General features: G+C 29.6%; 1 protein-coding gene and 1 pseudogene across 3 annotated transcripts in view; one reads left to right on the forward strand and one right to left on the reverse strand.

Moving 5' to 3' along the window:
* Positions 1-5,412: 5,412 nt before the first annotated feature.
* On the reverse strand, positions 5,413-6,888 carry LOC142324446 (phosphatidylinositol transfer protein alpha isoform pseudogene; annotated as a pseudogene).
* A 232-nt stretch (positions 6,889-7,120) lies between these two features.
* Positions 7,121-24,714, forward strand: part of Rfk (Riboflavin kinase) — a 51,843-nt gene continuing 34,249 nt past the window's right edge. For all 3 annotated transcript variants that reach the window (XM_075366257.1, XM_075366255.1, XM_075366254.1), the window contains exon 1: positions 7,121-7,334. In XM_075366257.1, coding sequence (XP_075222372.1) covers positions 7,223-7,334 — 112 coding nt within the window. In that variant the 5' untranslated portion in view covers positions 7,121-7,222. The remainder of the gene's footprint in view (positions 7,335-24,714) is intronic.

The raw sequence follows: 24,714 nt of genomic DNA on the forward strand, positions 1-24,714 counted from the left end.
CAGTTTAACTAGTCATGCATCAAAAATCTTAACTAGAATTCTATACAGAAGAATTGAGAGGAGAGTGGAGGAAGTGTTAGGAGAAGACCAATTTGGTTTCAGGAAAAGTATAGGGACACGGGAAGCAATTTTAGGCCTCAGATTAATAGTAGAAGGAAGATTAAAGAAAAACAAACCAACATACTTGGCGTTTATAGACCTAGAAAAGGCATTCGATAACGTAGACTGGAATAAAATGTTCAGCATTTTAAAAAAATTAGGGTTCAAATACAGAGATAGAAGAACAATTGCTAACATGTACAGGAACCAAACAGCAACAGTAGCAATTGAAGAACATAAGAAAGAAGCCATAATAAGAAAGGGACTCCGACAAGGATGTTCCCTATCTCCGTTACTTTTTAATCTTTACATGGAACTAGCAGTTAATGATGTTAAAGAACAATTTAGATTCGGAGTAACAGTACAAGGTGAAAAGATAAAGATGCTACGATTTGCTGATGATATAGTAATTCTAGCCGAGAATAAAAAGGATTTAGAAGAAACAATGAACGGCATAGATGAAGTCCTACGCAAGAACTATCGCATGAAAATAAACAAGAACAAAACAAAAGTAATGAAATGTAGTAGAAATAACAAAGATGGACCACTGAATGTGAAAATAGGAGGAGAAAAGATTATGGAGGTAGAAGAATTTTGTTATTTGGGAAGTAGAATTACTAAAGATGGACGAAGCAGGAGCGATATAAAATGCCGAATAGCACAAGCTAAACGAGCCTTCAGTAAGAAATATAAGTTGTTTACATCAAAAATTAATTTAAATGTCAGGAAAAGATTTTTGAAAGTGTATGTTTGGAGTGTCGCTTTATATGGAAGTGAAACTTGGACAATCGGAGTATCTGAAAAGAAAAGGTTAGAAGCTTTTGAAATGTGGTGCTATAGGAGAATGTTAAAAATCAGATGGGTGGATAAAGTGACAAATGAGGAGGTATTGCGGCAAATAGATGAAGAAAGAAGCATTTGGAAAAATATAGTTAAAAGAAGAGACAGACTTATAGGCCACATACTAAGGCATCCTGGAATAGTCGCTTTAATTTTGGAAGGACAGGTAGAAGGGAAAAATTGTGTAGGCAGGCCACGTTTGGAATATGTAAAACAAATTGTTGGGGATGTAGGATGTAGAGGGTATACTGAAATGAAACGACTAGCACTAGATAGGGAATCTTGGAGAGCTGCATCAAACCAGTCAAGTGACTGAAGACAAAAAAAAAAAAAAAAAAAAATAAACCATCTACTGCAGAATATTATGTTATTGCATGATAAAAATTTAATAGAAACACTAAAATAATGAAAATTTCATATTATTACTGTTATAATTTTTATAAGACCATCTCTCTCAAACACTGTCTAATGGTTTATCAGATTGAAATTTTGTTTATATTTATATATGTAATATTTTTCTAATATATTTAATTTTATGTCATCTTTATAAATTTCTAATATTTCTAAATTTGTGTTAATATTAGAAATATAATGTTTATTATTTATTAGATGGTCTAGTGATTAATACTTCATTCTTTTATGTCTTATTATGTATTTACTGTAAGGTAGTAATTTTTTTATTGTGTTTTGATAATTGTTTTTTATAAATATTATTAATTAATATAGTATCATATCCAATTTCAACTGCTACATGTTTTATGATGTTTATCTCATTAGTTAACTTTTTTTTTAACTCGATTATAATCAAGCTGGGTATACAGAGGAGGTTGTTCACAAGCCTCCTCCACATTTTCAGCCATATAATCCATTGGCCTGGCGAAAATCTTGAGAAGCTACTCATAAGGGAAAAATTAAAGAAAAAAATTGAAAATTTTTTTTACGTCGTAAGGTCACATGGAAGACTGTTGAAAAGATGGCTGGACCAAATTAAAGAGGCGGCAGGTGAAATATTAGGCACATTGTTTCAAATGGCAGAGCTAAGGTGGGAAATTGTCAGAGGAATTGGTCACCAGCTCTCAGTCATGAGAGGAGGGATCACTGATGAATTGTTACATTATCAAATGTATGTTTCAATTTAGTTATCCTTGTTTATTTTGATATACATCTAAATAATTTATCAGTCTTCATTATACTATTATCTATTTCAAATGTGATTTTAAAATTTTCATTATAAGAATTAAATTTGTGTAATATAGCAGATGTTCATTGATTATTATATATTGCTTTATTATACATACCTGGTATATATACTCTTATATATATAATTTTTGAAAATTCAAATACTTCATAACACACATATACATATGTATTGTAACAAGAGCAGTATAACAGACCTTTCTTTCTTTTTCTGTTTAGTCTCTGGAACTAACATAAGATATTACTTCAGAGGATGAATGAGGATGATATGTATGAAGTGTAGTCTTGTAGTCTCAGATCGACCATTCCTGAGAAGTGTGGTTAATTGAAACCAACCACAAAGAACACTGGTATCCATGATCTAGTAATCAAATCTGTATAAAAGAAACTATATTTACTAGGATTTGAACCTTAGAACTCTCAACTTCAGGTATAACGGACCTGAGTAATGGATTCCTGAAAATTATGAAGAAAGGGAAAATGTGAGGCTGGACGATCATTCTCATGATTCGAGTTGGGTCCAGTCCTGCAGGTAAAGAGAATAGGAGTATAAATACCAAGGGGAAGACCAGTTGACAGTCAGTCTGTGAGGAGAGTCTATGAGAGAGTGCTACGATAGAGTTCTGCAAGATAGTTCTAAGCAAGGAGTTTGAAGCGAGAGTATTCTGTGAGGTCAGCGAAGGAGTGAATTTTTAGTGCGTACAAGTTCAACGCAATTAAGGTGATGTCACAAGTAATTCCAGTACATTAAAACAAGAAGTGGTTCAGTGAGTTACTGTTAGACTGTAAATGAAAGAGATAATGTAATAAATTTCATTCAAATATTGTTAGGGTAGTTTTATTTGTGAACAGCAAAGTTATTTGTAGTGAAAAAACTTTGTACTTGTTTTATCTATTGTACTAATGTTGTTAATACAAGACTAGTTGTTTAAAGTGTTAGAATTAACAGTCATGCTAATAATGCCTTTTGTCAATGGGACTGAATTCTGGTATTCAGTATTTAACAACCTGTAAATAAATCCTGACAACTTTAACTTCTGTTATGCATGTAATCACTGTTTTTTATTATTATTATTGTTGTTTATTATTGTTATTACTGTAGTCATTATTTTTATTATTATTGTGAGTTGTTTATAATTTTTATTGTTATTATTGATTTGATCTATTTTAATAATGTTTATAAACTAATAAATTGTAATTTTATAAACATTTTAAACTGTCAGTCTCTCAATATCCTGATCGAGTCACATTATAGTATTATAAAATTAAATATAATGATTGTTATAGTATTTTCGCTACCCTTTCTTTAATTTAAAATTAAAATCCTCACTTCCCTTTCTTTATAGTCTAATCCTGAATGCCATAAATTCTATTTTACTTTACAACATCAAATGCCTTTTCAAGATCTACAAACACCATAAAGGTAACTTTGTTTTTTCTTCAACCAGTCTTATTGTGTATGCTACTCCTCCTGCCTTATTCTTGTTTAACCCATCTAAAAAAGCTGCATGTTTCATAATCTTGAAAATTCATTCAAGATAAATCTGTACATAGTCACCAACTAACAGTGTAAAAGACATCTTAAATAGTTTGTACTGCTCTATGTGTTATAAGGTTTAATTCACTCAGATCTCTGTTAAATTCATGATTGAGTTTTGTCGGCTCATCATCTATTTCTTTCTCTGCTGTTCAGATCATTTAATTTTTCTCTTTTTATGTCTGGTGAATTTATCTCAGCAATCACTTCTTTCTTTATTTCAACCAATAGCTATCCACATCTGATAATAATGCTTTTAGGCTTTTCATTTAATTTTTAACACTTTTCACATTTTTGTATATGCTAAATCTACTGTCCATGAAACTACAGAATTTCCTTTTCTGCATCAAAACATTTTCCTTCAATTAGTTTTTTCACTTGTTTTCATTTTCTATTTATTCATATTTTCTCAGACTCCAGTATAATTTATTGTCACATTCATCTCTTGCTTTTTACACATCATCAATAACACAAATCTCTAAATACGTTGGGTTTCTTAACAACCATCTTCTTTCTTCCCGATTGCTTTTTGTGTCTTAATAATTAATTGCCTTTTCAAATTCAATTTTCTACAATAACTGCTTTTTAATCAACATCTTTGAATCTAACTGTATATCACCTCTTTCTAATCTATATAGCTAATTACAATTAAATTGCAACTGGTATTCATGTCTGTTCCTGGGTACAATCTGTTATTTGATTTCAAATTTTCTTTCTAGCCATCATATAATCAACTTGATACATTATATATCTCCTGGCCTTAGTTATCCATATGTTTATTTATCAGTTTTTAAAAGAGATGTTAACAATCATTACTTCATATTTCATTCAGAACTTTGAAAATCTGAAGAGGTAGGAGAAAACCTTGAAGCAGGATGGTATGTTTGGATTTTGAATTTATCTTAACTAAAATAATCCTATCATAAGGTCTATGTTGTTTATAATAGATATGCTGTCCTAACTTCTCATTCCTATTCATAGATTTCTGATTTTCGTTAAAAATTTAACTATAAACCCCCTGAGCTTACTAATTCTTCTCATATCTACTTGTACATTTAACCTATTTCCCTTTTTAATAGTTTAACTTATCATCCTTGTTTAAAGGTCTATTACTCCATAATTCAGCTAAAAGGATGACATGATTTTGTATTTTTTGATGACCTCCCTTTAGGAAGGAATCATCTATTTTTCAAGAAGTAAAAAGAATAAAGAAAACATAAATGTTTTCTTTAGTAAAAATACAGTACTGAAGCAATATTTCACAGTAAATTACTATGAAAATTTCTGCAGTAGTGTTTGATTGATAAGGGCTGTGCAATAATCAAAGTGTAACTAAAGCTTTGGTTTCTAGTTCTCAGAAAATATCAACCATTAAAAGTTGGTACTCTTAACATAAGGACTACTACTTCCTTTCAGGAACATTTTATTGATTGTTTCTTTACCAGTTTCAGAGAGGAGGTTAAGTTCAGTCCGTTGTGGAATTGAGATTGCTTAATGTAATCTAATCAAAGAAGAAAGAATCCCTAAAAGCAGGTGCTGTATTCCATAGAACATTATCATGAGAAGCATATATAACATAGAAATAAAATTTTGAGATTCATGTTATTAAAATGCATTGTGTATAAATATAAAATACTGTTACAACTTATTGTAAACATAACACATTGAAAATCTTATTTTTATGAAATTCTTAAATCAAATTAATAGTAATTAGAGATTTAAATTAAAAAGTCCTATTAATTACTTTGGGATTCTGATTATTTCAAAGTTAAAATTATTATCATTGATTTTATATTCTTCATCATTTATAATAAAATGATCATAGTTCAATATCACTGTTTAATTTTGAAAACTGGTACCAACACTACTTCTATTACTAGAAACAGAATCTGTTCTAATCTCCCCTTTATCATCAGTTACAGAGGCTGAACCTTGCATTCCTCGAACAGGTCCTTCAGAAATTTGGTTTCTAAGCTCTACTTCAGCATCTGCTTCAATTCTACGTAAAGTATCTAGTGATAAATTATGCCATCTGTCCATCCAGCAGAACAATTGTCTGTGAAATACTCTCAGTAGACGATGTTCAGAATTTTGAATTATTCTTTCAATCCTCCTTTGAAGTCCAAACCACTTGCAATCAACAGTTACTAACTTGTAACATGTCATTAACGGTGAAGTTTCATTCATCCATGATCCATTTTTTAATGGTCCTCGTCCTGTTTTAATTGATTTGAATTTAGTTGGGTCTTCACTTTCTTTATAATCGCAGCTTTCTACAGGATCTGTAATATCAATACGTATTACTTCTCTCATTTTTAATTTATCTTCAGGCAAAGAATGTACATTACCTTCATTAGTATTTCCTGTCAAATGTATTGATTCTATTGATAATATAAAGTCATCTTTCATATAACCAGGATTTTTTAATACTGTTTTACAGTATGGATATGCATTCCATGATTCTTCATGTAATTGCATTGCAGCTTTAGGAAAAATTAATTTTATAAGTGTTGGTGCCTTAGTTTCTAAATGGTATATTTTGTATGTATACTGCCCAGATGTACGGTATCCACCTACAATTTCATTATCAAAAGATTCATTTCTTAATATTTCAATACCTTCTCCACCTCCTGTTTCATTTTTACTTGCTTCTATAGTTGCATATATTTGCCCTGTTCTATATTCTTCCAGTGATAAGGGCATTACTATACGAAATTCCTTTATTAACATGTTATTTTTTTTTTGTTAAGCCTAATAAATATTCAAGAATTAAATTAAATTCTGGTTCTTATTAAAAGTAACATTTTTGAAAAGTTTTTTTATATGTATTTCTTTTATAACTGTTATTTCAATTACTATCATCATAATAAGTTTATACAATTACATATATTTTTTGTTATTATTTTTTAAAAAGATGACTGTTGTTACTAACCTTAATCTTAAATTACAATAAGTTAGGTTTGATTTAAGCAATGAAATTCTTACTTAATTTAGTTGTCTGATTAACAAAATAGTTTAAATTAACGAAATTTTTCTGCGTCATTCCGTTTCTTTTTTATTTGTTCATAAAATACCAGGTATTGATACAAAGAAACAATGATTTTATTCGTGTGATAAATACTTGTTATTCCTCAAGCAATTTCCGAATTTTTACATAACACGTGAATTAAACTTGCTGTAGCAGTTACTTGTTATGCTAATAATAATGGTTGGCAACACGGAAAAATAATAACGTTTTTATTAAGAAAAAAGTATAACGTAATGATGAATATTATTATTTTTTTCCAATATTTTAGAGATCGTTAAAATAGATTGCTAAATCATATAATTAACCAAGCTACAATCTGAATTGCGAAAGTGCAGATGAATCAAGTGTTCGTAATATATTTCGTAGCTTGGTATTAGTGGAGGTCATCACATGTTCGTAGGAATCAGTTCAGTCTAAATTTCAGTGCAGTACTCTTCACGTGCTCTAACCTATTTTACACATTACACAATCACAACTTAAGTATTATTATACTTTTACTGATTTATTAATGATAAATAAAAATGGATAACGATCGTGAATTCAATACGGATGTCTCTATATTCCCCCTTTTTTTCACTGGAGAAGTTATTAATGGTTTTGGAAGAGGTTCTAGACAACTGGGCATTCCGACAGGTACGTAAACTGTTTATTCACAATTTCTATCTTTCTTCTGTCAATTTCTTAGATGAATTGGATCCATATATTTGTGGATTGATGTGGGATAAAGATTACGATTTCGGCGATCTTGATTTATTTTGATTTATATATTAAAAAAACAGAGCGCTCTTTTTTGAATATTTTTTAGGACCTCTAATATTGACTGCATTGCTTGCCTGTTTTTATTAGTCTTACTTGTATGTATTTATGTTTTTTATTATTATCGAAAATAAAGTGTTTTTGTATGGACTAGAAAATTTAAGTAAACATTGTTTTGTCTATTTACTTTCTTCAAAATATTAATTTTCCAATGTTAAAGAAATTAACAAACATTCATAGTTGTTTGTTTTGTGTTTATTTTTGAAAATCGCTTTAAAGTAATCTATTAATATTTGTTGTTCTGTAATAGATACTAGGCCACTTTTGAAGATGGATGCTTGTGATTAAATTATTCGCTGGTTACATGCTATTTGTTTTAGGAATGGTAATGGTTTCATTTGTAATACTTAGATTGCTCCAGTATTATTTAAGGTCTCAAATTTTTATTTTGTTTGTTAAATTAAATAAACAAGAAATACAAATAAATCAGAAAGTCAGGAATATATTTTTATTTTCTTCTCTTCATTTACATATTAATTTGCTGTGGTCAGATTCACATGAGACAAAAGCTGATAGTTTAATGGTTAAGTTTAATAATAATAACGAACTTAATTTTTAATAATAATAATAATTATATAATTTTTAGGTCTTAAATGATTGGTAATTAATTATTTTCTTTTGAAATTTTCTCTATCATAACCCTACTTCACTTTACGTCAATGTTTTATTTGAGCCTACATTTAGTTTTGGTATCCTCCAAGATTGCTTTTTACCTAACTTTGAATTACAGCTTTAAAATAATTATAACAATTAGCAGCACATAACAATGAGTAGATGTGCTCATTGTTATGTAATTTGGCTGACAGACAAATCTGCATTCCTTTCTTATATGTAGCAGTCTTATTTGCATTTTTTTAAGTAATGAATTTACCAATAATAATGCATATATTTAACAACACTTTTAAGTTGTTGGTTCTTTGTTTTATCTCTGTGTCCTGGCCTATTCTTACCCAGTTATTTTAATTTTGACAATAGTTTAACTGTTAAATTCTCTTTTGCACCCATCATCATGTTTGATTTATTTTTTCTTTTAATATGGAATTATGTGTCAAAATTGAAGTATTCAGAAGGTTTTTCCCCATTTTTATAAGTAATATTTTTTATAAATATAATGTTTATATATATATATATATATATATATATATATATATATATATATATATATATAATGTGTGTGTGTCTGGGTGTACACACATGTGTGATTGTAGTTTGTCAAAATGACTTAAGAATAAACTAATTTGGTTGAATCTTGAGTGTATTTTTTGCCAAAAATTAATAACTAAGAAATAAAAATCAATAACTATTTTTCGTATAAAAATTGAGATACAAAATTATTAAACATTTTTAATTATAATATACTGGATTAAGTTTAAATTATTAAAGACATTCAGTAACTAATGAAGCATTATGAAACTTAGTTTTCTAAGGTCAGTAAGGTGACCTATTATTTGGCCTTATTTTCTTAGAATGTCAGTTATATTTTATTAGTGGTCATAAAGTATCCTAATAATTTTGTTTTTGCTTTGTTTTATTGTACTGGTTAAAATATTTTAAATCTTTCATCTATTTTTGTAGGGAAAAATTTTCTTATATCCATTGAGATTCCTAACTGTTCCAGTACAAGGGCTCAAAAAAAGACAAGACAGATAACAAGAGTTTTTGGTACTTTTTGCATTAATGAGGGAGGGTCACTAGTTTTTTTATGAAGTATTCTGTAGGTGATTATGGAATCAACCATAAAATTGAAATTGTATCCTTTTATGACATTTACATAATTATTTCATTGACAGCACCCAAAAGTCTTTAATTAATAGAATCTCCATGATAGTTTTCTCCATCACAAACTTTCGATACTAGAACTCCAAATGGTATGCTGCTTTATTTTTGTACTGTTTGTTCCACCTTTTGCATTTCTAAACAACTTTTCAGTGTTGTGCATGTGTGCTCTCCACTCTTTGGAATCACAAATTTTTATACCTTTAGTTGACTGAATTGTTGACACCCATATGTAAAAGAATTTTAAGTGTGGTGCAATACAGTTGCCATGAATTTAAATGAGTTAAATATCCTTCCACGTTTTATTGTACAGATTCATCTGTTGGGAATAATTGAATAAATTACAGAAAAGATTTGTATGTCTGCAAATTCCACTGAACGTCTATTGTGTAAGAAGCTATCTAGCATTACTTTTCTTCTTTACAAACATGCTTTTGTCAACTTTGGTGATGATCATTGCTACCACTTTTTTGAAAGCGCTATTGCTATAATACAGATATACATATGTCATACAATACTGCAGAAGATTGTTGATTCCTGGTTAGCTTTATGTTTAGGGCCTGTAAACAGGTGATCTCTTGTTTACGCAATGACTACCTATAGCTTGTTATATTCATGGAATATCCTCATTGTATACCATTGCCATTATTCTTATTTATCCACATACGTGGATATATATATTTATCCATATGTCAGTTTTAATTCTTTATTTCTCAGGAACAATTTTAATTATTCAAATCTTATAGATGTGAGCAAACTTCTTTTGCAGATAGTGGAAGATATCATCCATACTTTCCAATATTAGTTTATATATAAAATAGATAGTGGTTAAAAATGTTAAATTAATGGGGAATTCCTGATAAATCGTACTGAAACTTAAACCAGTAGAAAATTATTCATTTTTACCTGTATTTTAAATTTATTTTTTCTGCATTTCATTTTACATAATAAACCTTATCTATGTACTATGTACACATGTAATTGTATCTCTAAAAGAGTATTTACTTTAATGCGTAATTACTTACTTATGTTGTGTTTAAAAAAAAATAATAATTTTGTGCTAGATAGTAAACAATGTTTTCATTTACATAGAAATTGTTGATTTTCTTCTAAAAATAAATCCCTCAAGTTTAAAAATTCATTCAGAGGTTACTATTGTAAATTATATAATATTTATATTAATAATTGAAAAAACAGAAAATCTTCAATTACAATTGGAAGTTGAAATGAGAACCTAATAATTGTGAATAAAGACCAAAAATGTCTTATAGAAATTCTACTTGATTTTATTGAGGTATTAATCATTTTTTAAGTACCTCTTTCTGTACATACTATAAAAAAATTGTTTATTTAATTAGAAATAAGCATAGTTTTTAAGATCATATTATTGTGTATTGTAGAGGTTTAATAAAAATTACAGTACTTGATGTAGGATGTAATTAAGGAGTACTTACATACCTGACAGTTTCTTTAAAAACCAATATTGTCTGGGGCATTGAACTGTAAAGTTTACATATACTTTTTTTATTTTATGAAAAGTGATAGAATTATATGTTTTCAACCAAATATATTATTTATTTTTTGGTTTAGGAATATTAACTTAATAAACAAAATTTGCTAGCTATTGTAAATAATGCATTGGTCAATCCATTTGAAGTGACCCAAGGGTGGTTACTAGACCAATTAAAAAAAAATTGAAACTTACCTGCTTGTTTCCTACATGTCTCAGGACCTTAAAAATATTTTTTATTTAAGCAGTTTACCTGTGGCGGCCATTTTTGTTATGGTGCACATACCTATTTTTGTGATTGTAAGGGTTTACAGAAAAAAATCATAACTAAAAAACTGTTGGTCCTGGAAGGATGAAACAACATCCAATTTAATCATATTTTTTCAAGGTAAAAGACTGGTAAACGGAGGTGGTGTGGCGACCAAAACTGTCACATTGAGGGTGTCTTCCCCTACATGGTCAAGAGTGCACAAGTGATTGTCACAAATAAGCTGATTTCAAAGTCGAGAGTTTTAAGTTTAAATCCTAGTAAAAGCAGTGATTTGAATACTAGATCGTGAATACCGGTGTTCTTTGGGGGTTGGGTTTGGGTTTCAATTAACCACACATCTCAGGAATGGTGGACGTGAGACTACAAGACCGAACTTCATTTATATTCATATATATATATATATATATATATATATAAAATACTCATTCATCTTCTGAAGTAATACCTTACAGTGGTTCCACAGGTCAAACAAAAAGAAAGTGTATAAGTGAATAATACATCATAAGTATATTTCATTTTGGGATATAAGTGAGGTAGTATTTTGTACTGTGATTAAGTGGCAGAAGTTGTTCAGTGATTTGCCATAAATGGGATACAAATATTATTCAGTGTTAAAAGTATCAAGTAATTTTTATTTGTAAGTTATTAAGGTAAATAGTAATTCTTGTATAAATTGTATAATTTTAATTACAATCTCACTGCCATTGTATTTTGTATTAATTTTCTTTAGTCAGTGCAAATTTTTTGATAGAATCAGAGTTATTGTTAGCAGTATATTGCTTTTTAAATAGTAAGGTACGGAAGAGTGAATAAACTGTATATTTGTAAGTTGTCAAATATCCTTTGTCAAACCAATAATATGTGACAATATTAACTTACAAATACAAAGGATAACTTATTGAACAGACTACAATTCACATTTAACGCGCTTTATAACCGTATTGTAATTGGAGTATGTGTCTTTCTTACTCAAGAAAACTGTTAGAAATAGTTTGATCTGGGCGATGATAACGCGAAAGCGTTTTTCGCCTTCCCAAAACACAAAAAAAAAAACATCAACTGAGCCAACTAGTCTGCACCAATCTAAAATAATCTACTGTGGACACCTCAGATTTTCTTGTATGCCTTTTAAATTACATATACCCTTTTTTTACAATCAGAGGTTAATAATTATTAATAAATCAGTATATTTAAATTAAAAAAAGTTAATGAATCTAACAGAAAGTTAAAAAAAAAAAAAAAATGAGATGAAGTCGTTTTCGAACCCATGTGCCTTCTTGTAAGATCCAAATATTTCATTAATAAACTGTAATTCTGTACCAACTCTGGCTATAACTCTGGAACCAATGAAAATAAGTACCGCTTATGATATATCGTTGAAAAGCTCTCAATGAGGGCTTATTACTGCAGTTAAGAAAAAGTCCAAACTCCAAATCTTTTTGGGATTTTGGACTCTTTTGGTTCAGTCGATTCCAGTCAAATGGGGAGAAGCTAGATGTTACAACAGTCCTAAATCCAAAATTTCAACATACTACGACTAATCGTTTTTGAGTTACGCCAGATACATACGTACATACAGACGTCACACTGAAACTAGTCAAAATTGATATTTCCGTTGAAATCTTAAAACCGAAATTTTTCATGATCACAATACTTCCTTTGCTTCGTACAAAATAGTAAAAATTAACATACTGAAAAGGAAAGAAATAATCTAACAAAGTAAACAATTAAGTTTGTAATTACAATTAAAAGAAAAATAAATTATTACTACATCAAATGTGTGAAGTAATAATAATTTTTAAAGGATAAAGAACCAAATAAGGAGCTGGTTTTAATAAAGATATTATAAAATAATAAGTTACATATAGAAATTTTTTACGTTTGAAATGTTATACGTGTATATTTATGTAGATTTATGGTTAAAGTAATTCAATAAAGAAAATTATGTGGGTAAAAATCCACACTGCCTAATGGGAAAAGATTTTACATCATAACACTGTTCTATTGCTGGAAAGAATTTACGAAAAATCTTAAAACATAAGTTCTTTTTTTTTTGTAAAACAGATTTAAACACAAAAGATCTAAGTTCCAAACACTCTAATAATAATTACTAAAAAAGATAATTCTTTAGACATCAAATGAAGTTATAAAATTAGATCCCAACTCAACTTAATTAAAATGAAATAATTAACAATTTTTAGAATATTTTGCTACGAAAATCCAAAAATAATACGATTCTAAATTATAATTTTCAATTAATATGGAATCAGATGTTTAATCAAATCTGATGTGGATACCATATGATTTCCTTGTACGCCTGTTAAATTAAATATACACATTTTAAAAAGTGTATAAAATTTTATTTCACTAATAAATTATGACTTTTTCATTTTTTATATTTTTTTTTTTTATTATTGAATTATTATTTATTGTAAAAATTTTTTTACAATCGGATGTTGATAAATCAATACATTTAAATTAAAAAAAAAGGAAATGAAGTCGCATTCGAACCGATGTGCCTCCTTTTCTAAGACCCAAATATTTAATTAATTAAAATTTTGTTTGGCTAACTCTGGAACCAATGAAAATAATACCACTTATGATATATGGTTGGAAAGCTCTCAATGAGGGCTTATTACTGCGTTTAAGACAAAGTTCAAAATCCAAATTATTTTGGACTTTTTTGGACACTTTTTGTTTAGTCGATTGCAGTCAAAAGGGGAGCTGCACAACTAGATGTTAGAACAGTCCTAAATTCAATATTCAACACCCTACGGCTAATCGTTTTTGACTTCTGCGAAATACAGACGTCACGCCGGAACTAGTCAAAATGGATTCAGAGATGGTAAAAACGGATATTTCTGTTTTTACCATCTTTGAATCCAAAGGAAGTATCACAATACATCCTTTACTTTGTACAAGGAAGTAAAAAGTTTGCTACAAAATTACTGAAATAGCTAATGATTTAACTTTTTAAAATGTCATATGAATTAAGTCTGGTTTGATGGTTATTTTTTTAAAAAATGTATAGTTTTACATAATTTAAAGTAGTGTTTGTAAAAACTTAATTACAATTTACAGTACTTTGTAAATTTTTGTATAATCCTTGTATATTTTATGATTACTCCTCATAACGAGTAATCATAAATTACTAGTTATTTTTTTATCAGATTAAGTAAACATACCTTTTTATATAAATAAATATACTCCAATATTTTTTACTTATAATTCTTTATAATGAATATCTCTTTATAATGAATATCATCTTTGATTCTTCAAAATCTTTCTAAGAAATTAAGATTTCTAAAGAGATCTTAACCTTACTTATTCTGTGGTGGCTAATGAAAAAAAAAATCATTAAATCTCATCATATTTATATTAATCGTTTAGTGCAAAATCTCCCCCTATGAATCAAGAGACCTTGCCGACGGTGAGGGGACTTCAGTGCTCAGTGATAGAGTAGCTGGACCAAAGGTGCAACTACATCGGAGAGGTATCTGTTGAAAGCCAGACTAAGGAATGATTCCTGAAAGTAGTTAAGGGCGTAGGTCATTATAATAAACAAAAAAATAATAATTTTCGTAAAATTTTAATCAATTTTTATTAAAAAATGTTCGATACGTATCAGATTTTCCTGTTTGGTGTTCTGTTATAACATAAGGTAATAGCGGTAGGTAGTGTATCGTAATTTCTTAACAAACCCACCGTAAAAAAGTATAGAAATAATATATTAGAGAAAGTAGAAAACCGAAATTTCTATCCGCTCGTTCATATTTACGTGTACTTATATTTTGACTGTACTTAATATTAAATTATAAAAAGAGAAAAACTCTTCTGATAAGGATCACACGTACACCGAACGCTAATGCAGAAAATAAGGGGTTGAAGAAAATTGACAATAAGAGGTACCGATAAACGTTGAAGTGATGTAAAATTTCAGACCCTGTCACAATCGAATTCCGGTCCTTTCAGTTCGTAATATATTGCATCGTCTTATGACGTAAATTGTTTGCGTAATGCCTTCCACACCGTAGAGGAAATGAAATATGGAAATCTAATGAATAATGCGGATAAAACTCAGAAACCCATGACAGTTTTACGAGTAATGACGATACCAAAAAACTATTTTTTTTTTTTTTTTTTTTTTTTTTTTTTATAAGCTGTGTTTGTATTGAGAAATAATCGTTTATCTCGCGTAAGGATGTTTATGCAGTCGTGCAGAATAATGCGGGCTATATCATTTTGACTTGACAAAAACTACATGTTCAGTGGGTAATGAATTTTTAAGCGAGTGTCTACATTTGTTTCTTTATCTTATTTCCATTGGAAGTTACGATTTCTATTACGGGTCTTGTCAATACAATTGTGGTTATTTCTTTACCCGTGATAACAGTATAACTCCAGTTATTAATCGCTGTTAGAAGATGAAACGGCATCCGCGATATTGTATTATAGTGCCAGTCATAAGTGTTTTTTTTTTTTAATTTGTGTACCTTCCGAAATTTTTATATAATTTGAAAGGAAAAATTGTCGAAAGATTTCTTTATTTTTTTGCAGTGAACTTTAAAAACATTTTTACGGTATGTACGTAATTTCAATTAAGAACTAAATAGAAAAACGATTGTGATAAATGTTTAATAATAACTTTGTCACTAAGATGGTGGAACTTCTACAGTTGAATGTTAATTTAATTTCGGTAGATTTCACTGTACGCGGTCACACCGCTTAAAAAGTCGAAATAAAAAGAACAACCGAAATTGGTTTTAGATTATCCGAAAAGTATTTGCAAGACCAAATCTTTCGTTAAGTATAGTGGAAAATAGGACAAATTTGCAATCATTGTTCAAAATCTTTTTATCTTTCTTTCACCTCTTTCAAGGTTGAATTCCAGAAAATCTAGAAATTGCTTTTTTAGATATTCACTTGAAAATTACACATACCATAAATCAAGTCAATTATCACCATTTGTTACCGAGAAGTTAAAAAATTCCATTTTAAGCCCATAAACGCGGAATTTAAAAAAAATATCTAGAAATTAGTTTTTAGATATTCACATGAAGGTTACACACGTCAAATATCAAGTTCATATCTTCATTTGTTACTGAGAAATTTAAAAAAAAAATCGTTTAAAACAAAATTCAAAGATCCATTTTAATCCTTCAAACCAGGAATTTAAAAAAATGTAGAAGTTAGATTTTAGGTATTCACATGAAGACTACAGACACCAAAAAATCAAGTTGATATCTATCTACATTTGTTACTCAAAATTAAAAAGATTCTTATTGTACGCTTAACGCTGTAAGAAGAATAAATAAACCAATTTTCATTAATTTATTATTCTTATTTTTCATTTTATATATATATGTGTGCGTGTGTGTATTGGAATTATGTCTGAGTGTTCCCAGTTAACTTCTGATGGCGCTAGGGATAAGCAAGCAATTATTAAATACAACGAAATTATTATGAAATTAACCTAAATTAAAGGTGCTACATTTCAATATAACCCCACAGTTTAGATGAGTTTGGACCAGTGAAACTCGCGTCAGCGTATGTTAGGTGCTTTCAGTGCCGAGGAATACTCAAAGTCGAATAGTACTCGATAAGGAATTTTCGGGCAATACTCCTTCAGTCACAGAAGAAGGTGCTCTTCTCAGAGTTCAACATGGTTTTCGAATTTTTGGATTTCAGAGATCCTACATAGACATTATTGCATGGATGCACACGTCCTCTCTGATGTGAAATTATGTACGTACGTCTTGTCAGTTATCACTATAGACGGTAGAAAAGCATCTATTTCTTACTCTTACTTTGGCAATACGTTTTGTGATATTTATATATGTGCAGTCTACTATTCTTGTATTTCTCCATCAACAACAGATGGAATCTATTGGGGGTCCGTATTTTAGAATATTGAAAATGGTTTTTGATGATTTTACTCAACTTCGTCGAGCATTCCTTACAATCTCTGCCTCGTTCCTCGAATTAGCACATTGATACGATCAACATTTCCTGCCTGTTGTAGAGGTTTCCAGCCGGGATTAATACAGTTCATTTCCACAATTTCCCAAACATTTTAAAAGGACCTTTCCATTTATACTAAAATTTGACAGAGCATTCTCACTACAGTTACATCAGTCTAGAATATATTTCTAACCGTTTTTAATTTTCCTCAGTGTCTGCTCATCATGTTTGTGTAGGGATAAACATGATGCCATAAAATCTAGAAATTGTTTGTTTGGATATTCACATGAAGATTACACATACCATAAATGAAGTTGATTATCATCATTTGTTACCGAAAAATTAAAAAAATAGTCGGGTTTCAAAAAAAATTCAAAAATCCATTTTAACTTACAAAAAAATCTAAAAATTAGTTTTGGTAGCTATTCTTTTTCCAGCTAGCTATTCCTTTTTGCCAGTTAAAAGAGAATAAATGCTAAAATTATACCTCAAGGTTGTTTTCTGAGCTTTGTTTTAATTTTAAAACTGATATTTTTTTATTCTTACATTTTTGAGGATTTGTAATTTTATTAAATCATCCCTTCTGGTTTTGATATGGAGAATTCTCAAGATTTTAATGAAATAAAATGGACTACATGTAAAAATTATACTGAATGGTAAAATATATTCTGTATCATGTTGAAATGCGATAATGGTTATAGTTATTATTGTGGAATTTTTTCTTACAAATATTGTTAATTTGGTGGAACAAAATAATTCTTAAAATATCCAAATTCTTATCTCCTTACGTGATTTTTGTTCAATTCTGTAATCATTTATTTAATATTCATATCATTATTTCAAGTTAACTTCGTGTTTTATTAAATTATATGTATTTTTATTTATTAGATTATTTGCGTATTTGTGTTGTTTTTTTATACTCCAGTTACTTCTAGTCTGATCTGAATGATTCTTTGTTTTATTCTTATATATCTTTACCTATAAAGCAACTTGTCCTGACCGACTGATGGACGGATTCAACGCCCCGAAAAAAACTACTGAAGATAAATTGATGAAAATATGTTTACACACTAAAATATGTTAAGTGCACACTAAGAAAGGATTTTTGGAAATTCCTAGTTTAAAGGGTTAAAGTGGAGTAACAATGAAATTTTTTTTTAATTTCTCTGAAATAAATGATGATATAAACTTGATTTTTGTTATGTGTAATCTTAATGTGAATATCTACAAACTAATTTGTACATTTTTTAAAATTCCGAGTTTAAAGGGTTAAAGTGGGTTTTGATTTTTTTTAAACCCGAGCTCTTCTCTTTTTATTTCTCCGTAACAAATGAACATATCAACATATACATATGAACATATTTGGTATGTATAATTTTAATGTAAAAATCTAAAAACCAGTTTTTAGATTTTCGAAATTCGACTTTGAAAGGAAGAAGAAAGGTAAAAAAAATTTTAATAGTGATTTGAAATTTTTCCCCATTTCTGACTATACTTAACGAGATATACAGTACACTGGGGCTTGCAAATACTCTTCAGATAAATATCTAGAAATCATTTTGGGTTTTTTGAATTTCGATTTTTTAAGAGAATTTCGAGCGGTGGCTCGACCAACACAGCCACCGTTACTGTTTATACGACGCGGACTGGCTGCACCTTCCTCCGGTAACTTGACTAAAAAAACATTAAAAAAAAAATGTTAGATGTTTTTAATCTTAAGAATATACTTTTATTTAATTTAAACAAATGGAAAAAATACAAAAAATTGGGACGCCCTTCATTTAACCGTTAATAAATTCAGTCAATATGCTTTATTGTAATTAAATGTAACTGAGAGAACATAAAAGTACATTCACTATCGTGAATAGAAACAGATTTATAGATACATTATGAATATAAAATATTATTTGAATTTAATCAAAAAGTTTATATATAAACATTTATTCTTGGTTTAATATGAAAGAGAAATTATTTTTGTTTTTTTTTAGAGCATCTTTAAATATATTTATACTGCAAAATGTCTCCAAAAAAGTTTTACTTTCATTCAGTAAATTACAAATAGTAGTGATATTTCGGTATTTTTTTTTTTTTTAAGACTAAAACAAATAACTGTCACAATTAGATTGTGTAATACGAAACTTCTCGGAAACAATTTTAGGGAAATGCGTTAATTTATCACTTTAAACATATTGTACAAATGACTAATGCAACTCTACTCGATTGTATACAATCGTAAATGGATTTATTCTGAAATATAATGATGTAGCAAAAATGAATAACTTATTCAAAAACATCTGTGCGTAAATCTAAAAGCAGCTATTCACTGACACTAGTTGACAGCTATCCATATATCCTATAACCCATCTTTAAATTATAACTATTAATTTTCTTGCGTTGCAGAAAGCACTACTGATTGTCACTAAGCGTCGAAGTCTTTCGTACGCATATGCCGTTGTTTGAGTTTCTGCTATTTACAAACAAAAAATTTCAATGAAAATAGATGTTTTTATGGAATTTGGTCAAAATCCGTTATATGCCCACAACACTTCCGTTAGTTAGTTCTTAGATGGCGCCACTGAAACGGTACATTGAAATAAATAAATAAAGTTATAATCTAACCAAACTTAAACTACGCTCGCTTCGCTTGCTAACATTGACTAGCGAGCGAAGGTTAAGTTTGGTTAGATTATATTTATAATTTTATTTACATATTTTCTTATTTCAGTATAGCATTTCAATGGCGCCATTTAAGAACTAACTAACTAAAGAAGCGTTGTGGGCAACGGATTTTGATGGAATTTTTTATCATAATGTATTGTCTTCTACAACAAGCATGTGTGCAAAACCTGTGTCAAAAGCCTTGTGTCTCTCACCTGGAAATAGGTTAAATGTTATTGGAAAAATTCTGACCATCCCGCCGTGCGACACAGTGCACAGAACAAGTTAAATAAAAGCGTACATTAATAAAAATTGACCGCGACAGGAAACGCAAGTAACCACATAGCGCGGGTCAAGCCGCGACGGGTAATATTAATGTATATATATAAAAAACAAATCATTAAAAGAATAAGTTTTAATGAAATAAAAAGGTTTAATACCAACTGAAGATGCGGTATACCGTGAAAACCAGTTATTGAAAGTTCATAAGGTAACTTAAACTTAACTAATTGCTGTGTTTTGGTGGCTTATATTTAATATAATATTAAATTATTGTAATAATATATGTTATTAGTGTTTTCCAACCAGGTTTCCAGCTACTGTTGGGTCTGGTGTGTGTGTGAGCGCCCGCGCGCGTGTATGGGGAAATGCAGTTATCGCTACTGGCCTGCCCGGCCTCATTCAGACCTGTAATTTAAGTTAAATGTAGCCTGGAACTCAGGTCAACTACTCCTGAGATGTGTGGTTAATTGAAACTCAACCACCAAAGAACACCAGTATCCATGTCGTCTAGCATTCAAATTCATACAAAAGCAACTTTTTTACAAGGACTCTAACCTTAGAACTCAATTTTGAAAATCATCTGATATTGCCGTGTTGAGTTTAACCACTAGACTAATCCGGCAGGTTATAATAATATAATGGACAGATAATGGAACATAGTATATTGGAAATTATAATAATTGAAATAATAATATTTATATTGGAATATATTACATTAGCTGTCGCTAATGGAAGTAACAGCTGTCAAAACTGCAACTCAAATCAGATAAATTAGTAAGTAATGGAGGTACACAACAAGTGTACTCCTTTTTTGGAGGTTTATTAAAAAATCCCAAAAATATCATTTTGGGGACAATTTAGGTGACCCTGGAGGCCACTGTAAACAAGCTGTTGTCATTGGATCTAACTTTTGAGTCTAATTCAGCAGTTGGAAAAACATCGTTTAACCAATCCTATCCAGAGTTGTGCCAGTGAGGAGGCACACCATCTTGTTGCCAAATAAATTCTTGTAGTAGAAGAAAGAGCCATGTACACACATCCAAATAAGAAACTCCTTTCATGCTTGCTTCAGTGACAAAGAACAGCCTGTAAGCTTGGTGATTTTTTTCTTTGTTGCCAACTTGCTTGGTACTTGAGATTGGCGGGGCCATAATAATTAAAACCATAAGTTTTTTTACAACAGCCCTACAAAGTTCTCAAGAAATGACCTCAAGACAATTTTCAGCTCAGTTCTACAATCCAAAAAATATTCTTGAAATTTTATCAAATATAAACAACCCAAGGAAGCAGTCACAGAAAAATAATGAGAAATTTCTTAGATAAATAACTAAATTAAATTTGGTAATTATCATGTAACATGCATTAAAGATTATCTAAATATGAGATTATTGATTAACAGTGAAAAATATAAAATTATTCATCATGAAATTATAAATTTCATTGCAGTCATTTTTATAGCTGTATATCACATTAATCTTATAAATTAAACAAGCTACATTACTTTAAGTAAATATAATTTAGATCCTCATTAAATATTTAGATAGCTTATCTTTTTATTAACAAAATATTTAAAAAACTTAAAAAAAAATTAAAAATTATTTTTGTGACTGCACATGTGAAAAATTTAATTACAAGATGATAAAATAGTTGTAGATATTTTAATAAGATTGTTATAGGGCATAATATAAAAACATATTTTACATATTGTTTGCATATTTTTCATTTTTGTGACGTATCTTTTATTCATAAAATAAACCAAATAAATTTTTTTTGTCTTCAGTTATTTGACTGGTTTGATGCAGCTCTTTAGGATTCCCTATCTACTGCAGTCATTTCATTTCGATATACCCCCTACATCTTACATCCCTAACATTTTGTTTTACATATTACAAATGCCAATCTGGACAATTTTTTCCATCTACCTGTCCCTACAGTATTAAAGCGACTATTCCAGGGTGCCTTAGTATGTGGCCTATAAGTCTGTCTCTTCTTTTAACTATATTTTTCCAAATATTTCTTTCTTCATCAATTTGCCGCAATACCTCTTCATGTGTCACTTTATCCATACATCTAATTTTTAATATTCTCCTATAGCACCACATTTTAAAAGCTTCTAATCCTTTTTTCTCAGGTACTCCGATCATCCAAGTTTTACTTCCATATAAAGCTACACTCCAGACATATACTTTCAAAAATGTTTTCCTGATGTTTAAATTAATTTTTGATGTAAACAAATTGTATTTCTGACAGAAGGCTCGTTTTGCCTGTGCTAATTGGCATTTTATATTGCTCCTGCTTCGTCCATCTTTAGTAATTCTACTTCCCAAATAACAAAATTCTTCAACCTCCATAATTTTTTCTCTTCTTCCCCTTTTTATATTCAGTAGTCCATCTATATTATTTCTACTGCATTTCATTACTTTCATTTTATTCTTGTTTATTTTCATGTGGTAGTTCTTGTATAGGACTTCATTCATGCTGTTCATTTTCTTCTAAATCCTTTTTACTCTCAGCCAGAATTACTACATCATCAACAAATCGTAGAATTTTTTTTATCTTTTCACCTTGCACTGTTATTCAAAATCTAAATTGTTCTTTAACATCATTAACTGCCAGTTCTATGTAAAGATTAAAAAGTAACAGGAGTAGGAAACATCCTTGTTGGAATCCCTTTTTTAAGACAGCTTTTTTCTTATGTTCTTCAGTTATTACTGCTGCTGTTTGGTTCCTGTAAATGTTAGCAATTGTTCTTCTATCTCTATACTTGAACTCTAAATTCTTTAAAATGCTGAAATTTTATTCCAGTCTACGTTATTGAATGCCTTTTCTAGGTCTACAAATGCCAAGTATGTTGGTTTGTTTTTCTTTAATCTTCCTTTTACTATTAATCTGAGTACTAAAACTGCTTCCCATGTCCCTATACCTTTCCTGAAACCAAATTGGTCCTAACACTCCAACACTAACACTTCTTCTGTACAAAATTCTAGTTAAGATTTTTGATACATGAGTAATTAAGCTAATTGTTCTGTATTCTTCACATTTATCTGCTCCTGCCTTCTTTAGTATCAAAACTATAACATTCTTTTTGAGATTTGATGGAACTTCCCCTTTTTCATAATTATTATACACCAGTTTGTATAATTTATCTGTTGCTTCCACACCTGCACTGCACAGTAATTCTGCAGGTATCCTGTCTATCCTAGGAGCCTTTCTGCAATTTAAATCTTTTAATACTCCCTTAAGTTCAGATCTCAGTATTGTTTCTCCCTTTACATCCTCTTTGACTTTCTCTTCTTCCTGTATAACACCAGTTTCTAATTCATCTCCTCCGTATAACTCTTCAATAAAATTCCACCCACCTATTGACCTTTCCTTTCGTATTATAAATCTGTGTACCATCTTTGTTTAACACATTATTAGATTTTAATTTATGTACCACAAAATTTTCCTTTATGATCCGTCTATTTTACCAATGATCATTTCTGTTCTGAAACTGTTCTTTAATCCATCCACTCTTCTTTCGCTAATTTGCACTTCCTATTTATAGTATTTCTTAATTGTCGATAGTTCCTTTTTGTTTCTTCATCACTAGCATTCTTATATTTTGTACATTCATCCATCAGCTGCAATATATCCTGTAATATCCAAGGTTTTCTACCAGTTCTCTTTGTTCCTCCTAAGTTCGTTTCTGCTAATTTAAGAATCTCCTTTTTAACAACTCCCATTCTTCTTCTATATTTTCTACTTTATCATTTTTACTCAAACCTCTTGCAATGTCCTCCTAAAAAATCTTTACCTCCTCTTCAAGCTTCTCTAAATTTCAGTGATTAATCTCTCACCTTTTCTTCAGGTTTTTAAACCCTAATTTACATTTCATTATCACTAAATTATGGTCGCTATCAATGTCTGCTCCAGGATAAGCTTTGCAGTCAAGTTGATTTCGAAATCTTTGCTTATCCATAATATAATCTATCTGATACCTTGCAGTATCACCTGGCTTTTTCCATGTGTATATTCTTCTATAATGATTTTTTATCTGGGTGATGGCAATTAATAAATTAATACTTCGTGCAAAACTCTTATAAGACGGTCTTCTCTTTCATTTTGCACAGCCTGTATTCATCCGCAATATTTCCTTCCTTGCCTTTCCAATGCTTGCATTCCAATCTACAACCATTATTAAATTTTCATCCCCTTTATGTGTTTGCTTCATCAATTTCTTAATATACACATTTTACCTCACCATCATCATGGGCACTTGTAGGTATATAAACTTTAACAATCATTGCCGACTTAGGTTTTGATTTTATTTTTGTTACAATGATTCTATCGCTATGTTTTTTGAAGTACGCTACTCTCTTCCCTATCTTCTTATTCATTACAAAACCTACCCCTGCCCCTTATTTGAAGCTGAGTTAATTATTCTAAAATCATCTGACCAAAAGTAATTTTCCTTTTCCCACCGAACGTCTCTAATTCCTACTACACCTACATTTAACCTATTCAGTTCTCTCTTTAAATTTTCTAACCTATCAACATTTTTTAGACTTCTAACATTCCATCTTTATAACATGAAAATGGAAAGTTACATTTCCTTGGAAAAAAAGAAGGTGTAGTTTTCCATTGCTTTCAGCTGCGCAGTACTCAGAAGATTAAGTGATGTTGATATGGCCGTTTAAGTCCTCCTGATCTGTGCCCTTAACAACTACTGAAAGAGCTGCTTCCGTCTTTCAGGAATC

Source organism: Lycorma delicatula, chromosome 5, assembly GCF_047948215.1.
Source record: "Lycorma delicatula isolate Av1 chromosome 5, ASM4794821v1, whole genome shotgun sequence".
NCBI lineage: Eukaryota > Metazoa > Arthropoda > Insecta > Hemiptera > Fulgoridae > Lycorma > Lycorma delicatula.